At 51.3% G+C, this 13,270-nt stretch overlaps 1 protein-coding gene across 1 annotated transcript in view; it reads right to left on the minus strand.

The window, feature by feature from the left end:
- Positions 1–1,269: 1,269 nt before the first annotated feature.
- WDR18 (WD repeat domain 18) overlaps positions 1,270–13,270 on the minus strand; it is a 37,562-nt gene continuing 25,561 nt past the window's right edge. The window contains exons 8-10 of the mRNA XM_083594730.1: positions 12,105–12,271; positions 3,649–3,717; positions 1,270–2,587 (exon numbers count right to left, since the gene is read on the minus strand). Coding sequence (XP_083450856.1) covers positions 2,456–2,587; positions 3,649–3,717; positions 12,105–12,271 — 368 coding nt within the window. The 3' untranslated portion in view covers positions 1,270–2,455. The remainder of the gene's footprint in view (positions 2,588–3,648; positions 3,718–12,104; positions 12,272–13,270) is intronic.

Here is a 13,270-nt window from a genome sequence, read left to right on the forward strand (position 1 = left end):
CATAACACATTTAAATCAGTCAAATGCCTGGCTAAAAAGGAACATTTTTGCCTGGCACCTAAAGGTGCATAGTGAAGGCTCCAGGTGAACCTCCTTGGGGAGAGCATTCCATAGATGGGGAGCCACTGCAGAGAAGGCCCTGCTCTTGTGTTGCCACCCTCAGGAACTCACGTGGAGGAAGCACACGAAAAAGGGCCTCAGAGGATGATAAACTGCTTCTCCCTCCTCCCATAGAATCGTCGGAAGGGGTTTCAGGGTCATCTAGTCCAACCCCCTGCAATGCAAATCTTTTACCCCATGAACCCATGATTAAGAGCATCTTTTGCTCTTAATGTGTATCCCACATGTTAAAGTTGACTTAAGCAAGTAGCAATCCCATCTCCTGGCAGTGAGTTCCACAGAGTAATGGTTTGAGAATAGGTCTTTTGCCTTCACCCCCACCATTTCCTCTAGGGGTGCGCTGGAGTTGCAAATGACTGGGCCACCACTGAATGAAGTTCGCCCCTTCTGTAGAATTATTTTTAACTGGGTTTTGTATTATGTGTGCCATTAATCACTGACGCTTTGAATTTCATTGTGCTGTTCTCTTAGCGTGCCAAGCAAACTGCGGTTGCGTTTTCCAGGGCAGGGGGCACTGGGGATGAGTTTATGGAACCAAGGGGGATGGCGGCCACCCGGAGAAAAGTCCAGGAACAGCTGGCTTAGAGGCTGAACAGCCGGATATAAAAATGGCAGCCTCTGCCTGGCGCTGCTGCAGAAACAACAGGGTCTTCAGGGAGGGATGACAACCAGAAAGTGATCTCTGCATCCCAAGGCGCCTATTTGCTTGAGGAGGAAGCTGCTGGTCCCACCCTGCACTCAGAGAAGCAAAGGCCCCTCCAGGAAGTCAGGATGAGAGCACTCAGCTCCAGGGGCCGAGAGACGAGATCGAATGGGACGTGCACAAGCCGCTCCCGTTGTGCAGCAGGGAAAGCACCCGAGATCCGCAGATCAGCTTGCGAAGCCACAGCTTGCGAAGCCATGGGCAGGGTATCAGGGCAACAATGCATTCAGGGATAGGCTGCCCCTGAATCTGGAGGTTCCATTTAGCTGTGATGACTAAGGGCAAGGGGAGACTTCAGCATTCGGCTTCTTTGAACGTCCTTGAGTTCTAGTGTTGAGGGGGGGGGGACCCTTTCTCTAGTCAACTTTCTCCATGTGTAATTTTATATGCTTCAATCCCGTTGCCTCTTAAGTCGCCTTCTCTCTAAACACTCCACCAAAATGCAATTTCGGTAAACAGTCCTTTATTTAAAAGAAGTACAAAACGAAAAAAACAAAACAAGAAATAAAAGGAAAAGGATTCATCAGAGGTATTTCTTTTAAAGGAAGTAAAATTAAGAAAGACAAGGGTTGTAGGGGGAGAGAGAGGACAGGAAAGAGAAGCAGATTCACCAGAGTACAAAAAAAGCAGCTTGGGATACGGAGCTGCGTGTCCTGACAAACAAGAGGAGGGTTAAGGATACGATCTGGTGCACCGTGCATGACGGAGCTGCGTAATGGTGAATTTTAGTGGTTCAGTTCAATGGCAGGAAGGTCTAATTTGCGCAGGCTCAATAGAATGTAAATAAATAAATCTCTCCCTGCATGTAAAAATGGCATGGGGGGGGGTGCATAACCCCTGAATGGCTAGCTTTCATAAAGCAGGGAGCGCTTGGGAGATTTGTGCATGTTTTTAATGAGGGGAGAGAACCGTTGAGAAGCACTACTCACCTGGAGAGGTTTACCCAGCCCAGAATCCAATGCCTCATTTCTGCAGCCTGAGGAACGATGCAACACAAGACTCTCCCCTCTCCCCCACTTTCAAGGGGGGGGGCTCTCTGTCGCTCTCAAAAACACCGTGTTAAAAGGAATTGAGGCCTCTTTGCTGACGACGGCTTTGGACCGTTCTCCTCCTGGACTGACAGCGGCCAGGAGATGTGCCTGCCAGTTGCGGAATGCCAGAACGGCTGGTGAACCCCCAAAAGCCGCCTGCATGGCCCCTTCCCTATGGAAGCAGGCGTACTACTGATCATCAATCCCTGGCGGCAAAGGCAGCGGTGGAGCAGCAACTGAGTCACGGGTCGTATGGCGCGGCCTAGAATCTTTTGCAAAATGAGAGGAGGCGGAAAGGGCCCGTTGGTTTGTCTGAGGAAGAGGAGCAGGAAGGGGGAACAGCCATGTCTCCTTGCAACGTCCTGTTGGAACCATCCTGACTTACGCCATCTCTGCCGCCCCCCCCCCAATTTCTGGATGTGTGAAGTCCGGTCCTGCCAGCGGGCAAGGGTATGAACATCGTTCCTGCCCCTCTGACCAGGGAAGAGGTTTTGGCACCTAGGCGCTGTGTGTGGCTGCCGCCAGGTTCTTGTCCCAAGGGGGGCAGCACTCTGCTGCCACCAGGCTGGGCTCGGAGGAGCAGCCTCCCCCCACCCCCCCGCTATTTTCCCTGCTTCATGATGAGGCGGCTGGAGAAGTCGAAGAGGCCTTTGTTGATCTTGCGCAAGGTGCCCACCTCTTCCTCCAGTTGAGTCACTTGGATCTTCAGCTGCTCCTGGTCGCCCATCAAGTTCTGCAAGGGGAAAAGAGGATTAAAAACTAAATGGGGAGTGGAACCAGGGCGGGAGGAGAAGCGGAGGAAGGATAAGGGTATTGGCTCAGGGCGTTGCCTTCGCCCATCCTGGGACCCTGAACTCAGCGGCAAAGAAGGTGGCTGGCGTGAGGGCCACAGCGACCTCCATCCCTGGTAAAAGGTGGAGAAAACCTGTCTCCCACCAGGCAGAATTTGAGGAATGGTTCTGCTCAGAAGAGGCACTCCATCCTGGGATGGCAAAACCCACATCCATCCGGAGGGCATTGCGACTCCAGATGCCACAAGTTTCTGCCAACACAGCTTTTGCCCATGCAAACCCTTAAGATAGCTGCATCCAGTATTGAAGTGGTGACTCTCTTCCCCTGCCAGAGGCTTGTCTGACCTTTTTCTCCCCTCCCCGTTTTTAAGAGAGATGAAGTCGCTTTGGAGAGTTGCTCTGGGGTCGCCACAACCAGTTTGACAGTGGAACCGTCTCCCTCGGGAGGTTGTGGCCTCTCCTTCCTTGGAGGTTTAAAGCAGAGGCTGAGTGGCCATCTCTCAGGGACACTTTAGCTGAGGTTCCTGCACTGCAAGGGGTTGGACTAGATGAACCTCAGGGGTCACTTCCAGCTCTCAAGATTCTATGGCTCCCCTCACTGCTTCCACCAGAGGCCCAATCTGATTTTTCACGGTTCTTTTTTCAAAAAGCACGTCTTGCCGCCTGGCATTAGGCTTTTATTTCTCAAGGTTTTTATTTTTCAATTTCGGCTTTTCAAGGGGAGCAAAGTGAAGGATTACCTGCCGCAGTGCACAGTGTAGGAATCGCTGGCCTACTGTTAAAAAAAATTGCCAAAACTTTACTGCAAAGCAAAATGTTAATGGTATTTTAGTGCGCCTTATACACCTGCCTTGCTTTTATTGTCTGTGTACGCAAATGGCACGATGGCTGACTTAACTAGCAATAAATCTGATTTGGTGAAGAAAAAATAAAGTCTGCAATGTGTCAAGATCAAGCCTCTCAAAACTCAAAATTTGCCTGTTGCAGGGATAGAGAGCCTCACCTTTTCTCTTGTCGCACACATCTGCGAGTACAGCCGCTCTTTTTTTTCCAGGTTGCTCTCTCCGGATCCCTGTGGGAGACAGAAGAACAGAGGGCTCAAGATACAAGCCAAGGATATTTTTGAAAATGCCATTGTGTAGACATATTGTCAAAAGAACCGGTCTTATAGATGATCTGAGCAGCTCAAAAAATAATTGCAACCCAATTGGAAACAGCTGACAAATCATACATAGGGCGCTGGGTACCCACTGCTCTGGAAAATGGGAGGAAATTGTGCGTAATTTGAGATTTTGACCAGAACTCCCATGCACTTTTTGTATGATTTGGCATTCCTTTATTACATACACAGAGAGAAGGGCCATCATTTTCGAGACCCTTGCTACAAGCTTGGCAAATCTGGCATGGAATTGCAGCGTTGGAAGGGACCCTGAGGATCATCTAGTCCCACCCCCTGCAATGCAGGAATTTGCAGCTGTCCCTTGTGGGGATTGAACCTGCAACCCTGGCCTTGTCAGCACCATGCTCCAACCAACAGAGCTACCCAGGCTGTCCCCACTAGACTTGATAACCAGGTAATGCCTATATCCCACACAGTCGATGCTCGGGTTGCAAACGTGATCCGTGCGGGAGGCATGTTTGGAAGCCGCAGTGCCGTGTCTGCGCACGCGCAGGTTGCGATTCACGCTTCTGCGCATGCGCCGAAACCCAGAAGTAACCCGTTCCGGTTCTTCTGGGTTCGGCGTGGTGCGCAACCCGAAAATGCACAACCTGAAGCATCTGTAACCCGAGGTATGACTGTACTCACAGACTTCTGTTATTTCAACCAATGTGCAACTGTACCCGTTTTATGCCCATTCTATAGCTCTGTTTTCCATGTTTAAATTTTTATCTGTTGTTATCTTCTTTTTGTAATATCAAACACACACACAACTACAGCATGAAATAAAAAAACCCTTAACCCCCATGCAGAGGATACAAGAAACTGCTTTACACAAAACTAAGCATATAGCCCTCATGGTTCCTACACAGCTATTTTAAATACCTACAAGTCTGACTGTTGGGGCCACCTAGCTCAATATTCCCAGCATGGGCTGGCAGTAGCTCTCCAGGGAGATGCTGGGGATTGAGCCTAGGATTGAAGTATGTCCCAGGTTTCTGCTTCGGTCGAGCTGAAGCCAAAGGCAAGCTGTCGGCTTAAGAGCCACACCCTCGGAGCAAAAGCTATATTCCAGCATAATGGCGGGGAGGGAAGCCAAATAATTTCAAGTGCTCCCTGATAAAGAGTTTCCACAGCGCTTAAGGAAGAAGCTAAAGGGATAATCTCTCACAAAGAGATCCGGAGAAGCTCTGCCAGCCTTGGAATTCTTTTAAAGGAAGAGGATCACACCACACCAACAGTGATAACAGGGGACAAAACGATTGCTTGAGAGGCCTTTTTTTTTTGAGAAGGCATCCATCAGAGAGAGAGAGAGAGGACTGATACCATCAGCTGGCCGGCCATGAGAGAGGAGTGACAAGGCAGGCTGCTGGAGGGAGCAAGGTTTGAACATGCCTTTCGACAGGAGAGAGCAGCAGTAAATCACACCGAGCGACTTGTAGTCAAGTCTTTATTAGCAAAAACAGGATCTGCACAGGAGCGCCAGGCCCAATGAGCACACCAAATAATCTCTGGTAGGTCTTGCCCCCGTGATGCAGTTGCTGAGACTGAACGTCCCTGCCTCCCCACAGCTGTCTAAGTCCCCTCCTCTCCAGGGTTTCCCCCAAGCAATCGGAGACTGGGCCGTCATGCAGCCAACCTCTCCTCCACCCTTTTCATGCCTCTCCTGGTTCTGGGAGGCCAGCGGGGAGGGGAGCTTTTTGCAGCAGGAGGGGGAGACATCTGTGACTCTTTACCAGCCAGACTTCCCCTCTGCCTCCTGGCTTCCCTCCTCTCCTGCTTCAGTTTCTGCCTCCGATTCTTGACTTCCCTCTGCCACGAACTCTCCCTGCTCACTAAGCCCTGTTACCTCTCCAGTTTCTGACACCTCCTCCCCCCAGGCTACTCCCTCTGACCACTCACTCTTGTCCCACCACCACTCCCTGGGCTCTGAGCCTTCCTTCCTTGGGGTTCCCCCAGTTGCGACCCCCTCATTCCTCTGCCTCCAACCAGTCCCAGACACCTTTGCGGTTCGAGGCAGCTTTGCCATTTGGCATGCCAAAGCTCAGCACTCTGTGCCCAGAGAGCCATTTTGGGACTCTGCGCTGCTGCGTGCTGAAAGAGAAGCATCGGAATTGGGGGCCGGGACCCCTGGGTGCAGGGACCAAGGAGCGTCGCCCTCTGGCTCACAGGAGTATCCCCAAGCAACAAAGCGCAGAAGAAATTACTAGCTACGCGAGGCCTTTCACAACCTGGCCTGACCACACAGGGCTCCTTTCCTGACCACACCGCAACAGCCTCAGTATTGTCCACACAGACTGGCAGCAGCTTGCCAAGTTTTCAGGCCCCACCTGGCCATGACATTAGTGGGGAACTGGACCAGGAACCTTCTGAAGGCCAAACAGGTGGTCTGTCAGAGAGCTGTGGTCCTTTCCTTCCAAATAACGCAAGATTCTGGTCCTCATGATTCCAAGCAAAGAGCTGATCTAACTAGGAAGGTGCCTTATACGGAGCTAAACCATCAAGCTCTCTAGCTCAGCCCTCTCTGGAGATTCGAACCTGGGACCTTCAGCGTGCAAGGCAGCTGTTCTGCAACCTTGCAGAAGTGCCTGAAAACCTGCCTCCCGTCACCAGTGGGAAAGGGAAAACCTCCCCCCACCACCTCGAGCCTCAGCAGCAGCTCATCGTGAACTCCAGACACGCAGCCCGAGACTCTCTGTTCTAATTTCGGAGCAGACACGCAGCCGATAATGGGAGATAGAGGAGATCTTTATCCTGCGCGCAGGACGGAGGGGATCCGCAGAGCCCGGCTCTGGCACTCTCATTCCAGCCTCCCCCCTATCATCTCTAGATTATTACTGTCTGCAAAAGGAAGACATTGTGTTATTGGGGTTTCTCTCCGTCTCTCAACGCACACAAAATACACAGAGAGAGGACCTTCACGGCAATCTCTCTATTTTATTTTATAGCAAGGGAGCAGCATCCTTTTTCAAAGGTTACAGAAACTCTTGCTTCTCTCCCTCTGCCCCTCTAGGTCCTTCTTCACCTTCAAGGACATAATAAAGGTCAGGCCAGTGGCCCATCTAGTCACAGAATCATAGAGTTGTAGAGTTGGAAGGGACCGTGAGGGTCATCCAGCCCAACCCCCTGCAATGCAGGAATCTCCGCTCAAGCGTCCATGACAGATGACCATCCAACCTCTGCTTAAAAACCTCCAAGGAAGGAGAGTCCACCATCTCCCGAGGGAGACCCTTCCACTGCTGAACACCTGTTCCATGTGCCAGTCCTTTAGATATCTGAAGCTGGCTCTCATATCTCCTCTGTCTCCTCTTTTCCAGGCTAAACATACCTACCTCCTTCAACCATTCCTCACAAAGTTTGCTTCAGCAGCCTGTTCTCACAGCGGCTGACCAGATGACCGAAATGGGAAGCCAAGTGAAAGATCCTCCTGTGGCCTGGGGGTAGGAAATTTCAGCCCCTGGACCTCTGAAGTCCCCCAGACCTCAAGATGATGTAGCTATCAGTCACTCCCCCCCCTACCTCAGACACCTGCCCATGTTGTCTTGAGATTTTCATTAAAGCTTTCCATACTGCAACAAGATAGGCGCTTCAAAAAATACAAATGGAATCCATAGAATGTGGAGTCCTTTCTTAAGTCCACCTGCCCAGGCTGCCTTGGACGAGGTGGGTGGCAAACATGGGAGGGTCTTTTCAGCTGTTCCCCCTACTTGTGGGGGACATGATCTCTCTCTCTCTCGCCTGGTCTGACACCAATTGGTAATACAGTAGTACCTCGGGTTAAGTACTTAATTCGTTCTGGAGGTCCATTCTTAACCTGAAACTGTTCTTAACCTGAAGCACCACTTTAGCTAATGGGGCCTCCTGCTGCCGCCGCGCTGCGGCTGTGCAATTTCTGTTCTCATCCTGAAGCAAAGTTCTTAACCCAAGGTACTATTTCTGGGTCAGCGGAGTCTGTAACCTGAAGCGTATGTTATCCGAGGTACCACTGTAGTGATTTCATTAATTATACCCCACCCATCTGGCTGGGTTGCCCCAGCCACTCTGAGCGGCTCTCAACAAAATATTAAAAACACAACAAAACATCATCCGTTTAAAACTTCCCTGCCTTCGTGTCTTTCTGATGCCAAGCAGATACGTTTCTCATTTTCCCAGGTTTTCAACCTCTGATTTATTTATTTTCTGTCAACGCTGGGTTCTGCTTTTTATTGAACTGTGCTGCTTTTTTTATTGCTGTTTTACGGTCTGTGGTAAAACCGCCCTGGAAAATGTTTCCGTCAGAGGGTGGTATTAAAAAAAAAGCAGCTATGTTTTAAAACAAACCAGGGACAAAAACACAGCCTCAAAAACAAGTGAAAGAACCCTCAATTCAGGAGCGACAAGCGAGATGGTTCTGCACAACTGATGCCAATGGCTTTTCAGAATGCAACCAATGGCTCAAAAAATGCTGCATCAGAAGCAGAAGCAGTGATGCTTCTGAACTCCAGGAGCTTGAACCTGCCTTCTGGTTTCCTATAAGCACCTGGTCAGCCACTGTGAGAATAGGATGCTGGAATTAAGGGCTCTCCTCTGGCACCTTCATGGGTTCTTACAGATGGCTCTGAAAACAGAATTAACCAAAATTAATCCTACTAGCTACAATGGCTAAGTTCTCCCTCCACTATCACACTCAGGTCCTCTTCCGAGAAGGAGGATATGGTCTGCAGTGCTAGAAACTCAAGACACACAAGCCAGGCACTAAACGACTCCTTAAACCAAGGTTGCAGTTGCCAAAACAGAACCTCTAGATGCCATTTGGGGGCAAGACCGTTCTTAAGTCTTATTTTCCAAATGAGGGACTGACTCTGATTGATTCTCAGTTAAACATCTGGCTAGTTCAGGGGACAACCTTGGGTTCAGTGGCGGAGCTAGCCATTCCGGCACATGTCGTGCACCTGGGGGAGGCGTGATCCTTCGGCGGGGGGCCCATCGCGGTGCGGTGGCGTAATCCACCCAGGGGGGATTTTGTCACCTGCCTCTGGGATCACACCCGGGGCAGACCACCCCCACCACACACCCCTTCCTACGCCCCTGGCTGGGTTAAGAGCTTTGAGAAAGCAAAGAAGAAAAGTCACTTGATCCAGGGACAGTCTACATATGTATCGGCCCATTCCAACCTCTTTTTCTTCCTAGTGACACAGACCATTCATAACATAGGCATTCATAACTCTCAGCAGGGCAGTGGGGGGAGCGAAGACAAGTGACAACAATTCACTATAACGTTGCTCACTGCTCTTGCTCAGGCTGCACTGAAAAAGCATTTTGGCTGCTGAAATTCATCCTGATTGTGCAGATAAAATACAACAGACAGAATTCTACAGGATGGCGTATTAGTGTGTGAAAACAGTCGAGGTCCAAGGATGCCCAGGCATGCACCTCCAGATGGTGGAGGTGTCAAGCGACACCCAGGAACCTTCACTTGGTCGCAAGTGGCCGATAGCCAGGTGCAAAATGCACCTGGAGCCGGACTAATTTCAAACACTCCTGGTTGGATACTGTGAGAAACAGAATGCTGGACTAGATGGGCCCTGACTGGTCTGACCCTGCAGGACTCTCCTTATGTGTTCTCACAAGTTTTCAGTCTCCCACCCTCCCCTAAGCAGTCATGAGGGCTAGAATCTTGTTCTGCTGTCAGGATTCTGCCAGACTCCCCAAGATGAGGGGGAGCTGAAGTTTCCCAAACCAGTCCAACCTGAACAACCCCCTTTCCTGGTTTGGAAACATCCTTCTTTTTGCTGGGTGAACAAGAGACATCGCACCTTGGAGGTTTGGGGCCGCTGTCAACGTTGCAGAGGAAAGGAGTAGGGCTGACAGCAGACGCCCCTGGGAATCTGTTACAAGAACGCTAGATGAGATACCTGGCAAGAGCCTTGGGGTGGGCAGCCGGACACTTTGCCCGCCGCAGCTCAAGGAAACTCAGAAGAAGAAAAGGACAAGCCGTGTGGTGCCAGGGGAGAGAAGCGGGCACGAGGCCTCCCTTCGCAAGGAGCTAATCCATCAAAGAAGACGGCCCCATCAGTCTCGCGGGTGGAGAGGGAAAAATGACAGGCAGGAGAGATAACACATCAAAGTACCCTTTGTGTTTTGGGGGGAGAGGAGACAGGCAGGAGAGGAGAAAATGCCTCCGCAGTGAGCGATGGTTAACAGGAAAGGCGGATGAAACGCCGGCTTCCCTCCTTCTCCCTCTCCTTGGAGCGGCTGCGAGAGGGCATCGGATGCAACCCCTTGCTGGGAAAACGAAATGCATTCCTGGCAAAGGGGGGTTGGCGGGTTTGAGTGGGGAGGCTGAGATTTTACGACGTTGTGGGGGACATCAGAGCAAAGCCACCTCCCGTTTCCCTGCAGTCAGGCAGCCAGGTGTCCCCGGAAAGCTCGCCAGCAGGTAGCGGGACCCTTTCCCCGCTCCCTGTCCACCTGAAGTCACATGGTCTCCACTCAAAGCCACCTGCATGAACCCAAGAGAAGAGTCCCAGGCAGAAAGGAGAACCTCCTGAATCGGAGCAGAGGCCCAGCTATTGTGAAACCCAAGTCTCAAAGAGGGAAGGAGGGATGCTCAGTTGCCTCTGCTCAGAGACCAGCTGCCCTTTGCTTATCCTCAGCTGCCATTCTACCAGACGGCAGTCAAGGGAGAGAAAGGAGGCAGGGCTTGTCCGGCAGCACCAAGAGGGCCCCACCGGAAGGTCTCTGTGACCAAGGCAGGGCAGAAGGAATCGGGCAGTCCTTGAGGCACTTCAGATCCAAGCTGCTGACACAAGAAAGGCCCGGTTGGAAGATTCAAGACAGATAAAATAAAACTCTTCGTTAAACTGCGAAAGGGAGAGGGCTCTAGTGCTCGGATCCTGCTGGTGGGCTTCCCTTTGGCGCAACTGTCTGGCCACTGTGGGGACAGGATGCTGAGCCAGATGGGCCACTGGCAGGGATCTTGCTGGCCTCCCCAACACTGGAAGTTAATTTATGTGTTACGGCCGACCTCATCCCTCAAGATGCCAAGGTGCGGTGGAGACGTTCCAGCCTATTACTGCCTCAGTGCCCAACAACAGGATTATAATACACTCCCTCTCTCTCTCCTGCCAACCTGTTCCTTTCCCTGAGGGGTAATTGTACCAGAACATTCAGCCCTGCCTCTCTCAGATCTGCATCGCCTCTTCCAGGAGGGAACAGCCACCTGCTCCCGCTTGCATCGGAAGGGGAAGGAGGCTTGGCACACAGGCATGCAGAGCTCAGAGGTGTGTTCCCTTCGCCCACCACGCCTGGGCCCCACTTCCGTACCTTCTCTCCCCCCGTCTTCTGCTATAAAACATGTCTTTATTTGGTTTCCTGCGTAATCAGAGAAAGCAATTACAAACCGCAAGAAAAAGACAAACTCAGCCCTGTAGACCTGGAGGAGCGTCTCCACCCCCATCATTCAGCCCAGACACTGAGGTCCAGCTCTGAGGGTGGTTCCCTTACTGCAAGAAGTGAGGTTACAGGGAACCAGGCAGAGGGCCTTCTCAGTGCTGGCGCCCTCCCTGTGGAATGCCCTCCCAGCAGCACAACTTTTAGAAGACATCTGAAGGCAGCCCTGTATGTGGATGTTTTTAATGTTTGGTGTTCTATTACGTTTTTATATGTGTTGGAAGCCGGTGAGAGTGGCTGGGGCAACCCAATCAGATGGGCTATTATTATTATTATTATTATTATTATTATTATTATTATTATTAAATGCATTCAAGACAGAAGTCCTTTTAAGCCCCCTGCCTTGCTGGGGGTGGGGGACAAGGCCCTCTCCACGTGCCAGTTCTGGCATGGGCTTGCGAGATCTCCCAGGACTGTCTGAACTCCTGCAAGATCTCCTGTGGGCATCTCTAGCCAAGAATCATGGGCAATCGCCATCTCTGAAGATTGAGCTGTGAAAGTGGAAGAGCAATGAATCTTCTTTTTGTACATTCTTCTAGTTCAAACACATCCCGCTCTCTATTCTCCACTTGGGCAGCCAAAAGGCCTTATTCTTAACTTTGACCCATGCATCTCAGGGGATTGGACTAGATGACCCCTTGGGTCCCTTCCAACTCTTGATTCTATGACTGTGCCTTTCCGACTGAGGATCAAACACCGGGAAATAGCCTCAAATCTATTGGTCTTAGTGAGACCTTTATACCAGTGGACCTGGGGCGTTAAGCATTCGGCCATCCTTTTGCCCACCATCCTCAAGAGCGAAGGGGGATTTCTAGCTTGGTGGTCACTTGGTCCATGTTTGCTGGGGAAGCAGCCGAAGACCCCCCTACCTTCTGATGCATTCCCAGGCACAGCATCATCCCCTCGCTGGCAGGGCTCCCCGCGTTCTCCAAGGTGTAGAGGTGGCGGCTGAACTTGGGCAGGGGGACGCGGGGCTTGCTCTCCGGGTTTAGCATGTTGGCTGGAGCCAGGGTGATGAAGGCGTTGGTGACGGGACCTGCAGGAGCAAACGGGAGGGAGAGATTGAGCAGCAAGGTATGCTTATGGCAGGGCTGAGAAGCACGTGGGATGCCGTTTGAGATGCTAACTGCGGAATTATAGAAATTGGAGAGTTTGGAAGAGGCCTCTCGAGCACGGAGCTTGTGGACCCTCCCCTGAAAATGAAGCAAGATGCTAGCCCTCATGGTTCTTGATTAAGCCAAAAGCAGCCTTATGCTGAGCCAGGACACCAAGCCATCCATCTCAGGACTGTGACTGCCAGTCCCAGCCTTTCTGCACACAGAGCATGCACCTTTCTATTTAGGAGACAGGCCCCACAGATCAGTAAGGTTTCTAGTCCTCATAGTGATTTAAAGGGGTAATTTAACAGGCACAGGAAGACTGCCTTAGACGAAGCCAGACTTTGGGTACATTTCGTCCAAGATTGTCTGCCACAGTGGTTCTCAAACCTTTTCCAGCTTGGTTCATCAACTCGCCCCGTGTGCTCACTACTTTGCACCACAAAAAGCATTATTCAGAGCAGTGGCTTGCACGGCGCACTAAGGGAGATGATGACACGATAAAATTCAAAACAGCGGCAATTAATTGCCCGTTCACTCAAAGCCCAATTAAAAATTGTTCAATTAATTCAGCAAAGCCGACAAACTTGATCCAGGGAGATGCCAGCTTTCCAGAGCCTGACTGTCATTTACAGGGCCCCCCTGCTGCCCCCTAGCAACCCCCACTTAGGTATTCGCCCCACCCAGGGGGCAGTACTATTCTCCTTGGGAACCACTGGTCTACACTGGCTGGCAGAAGCGCTCAAGGGCTTCAAGCAGGGTGTATTTTCCAAGCCCTGCCTGGGGGAATAATGGAAGGGACTCCTGGGGGTCCTCTAGTCCAACCCCTTGCAGTGCAAGCATCACAGCTGAAGCATCTATGGCGGATGGCCATCCAACCTCTGCTTAAAAACCTCCGAGGAATCACATCTCCTCTCCACCATCTTTGGGTGGTTCTG

Source organism: Podarcis filfolensis, assembly GCF_964270895.1.
Source record: "Podarcis filfolensis genome assembly, chromosome: 18".
Lineage (NCBI taxonomy): Eukaryota > Metazoa > Chordata > Lepidosauria > Squamata > Lacertidae > Podarcis > Podarcis filfolensis.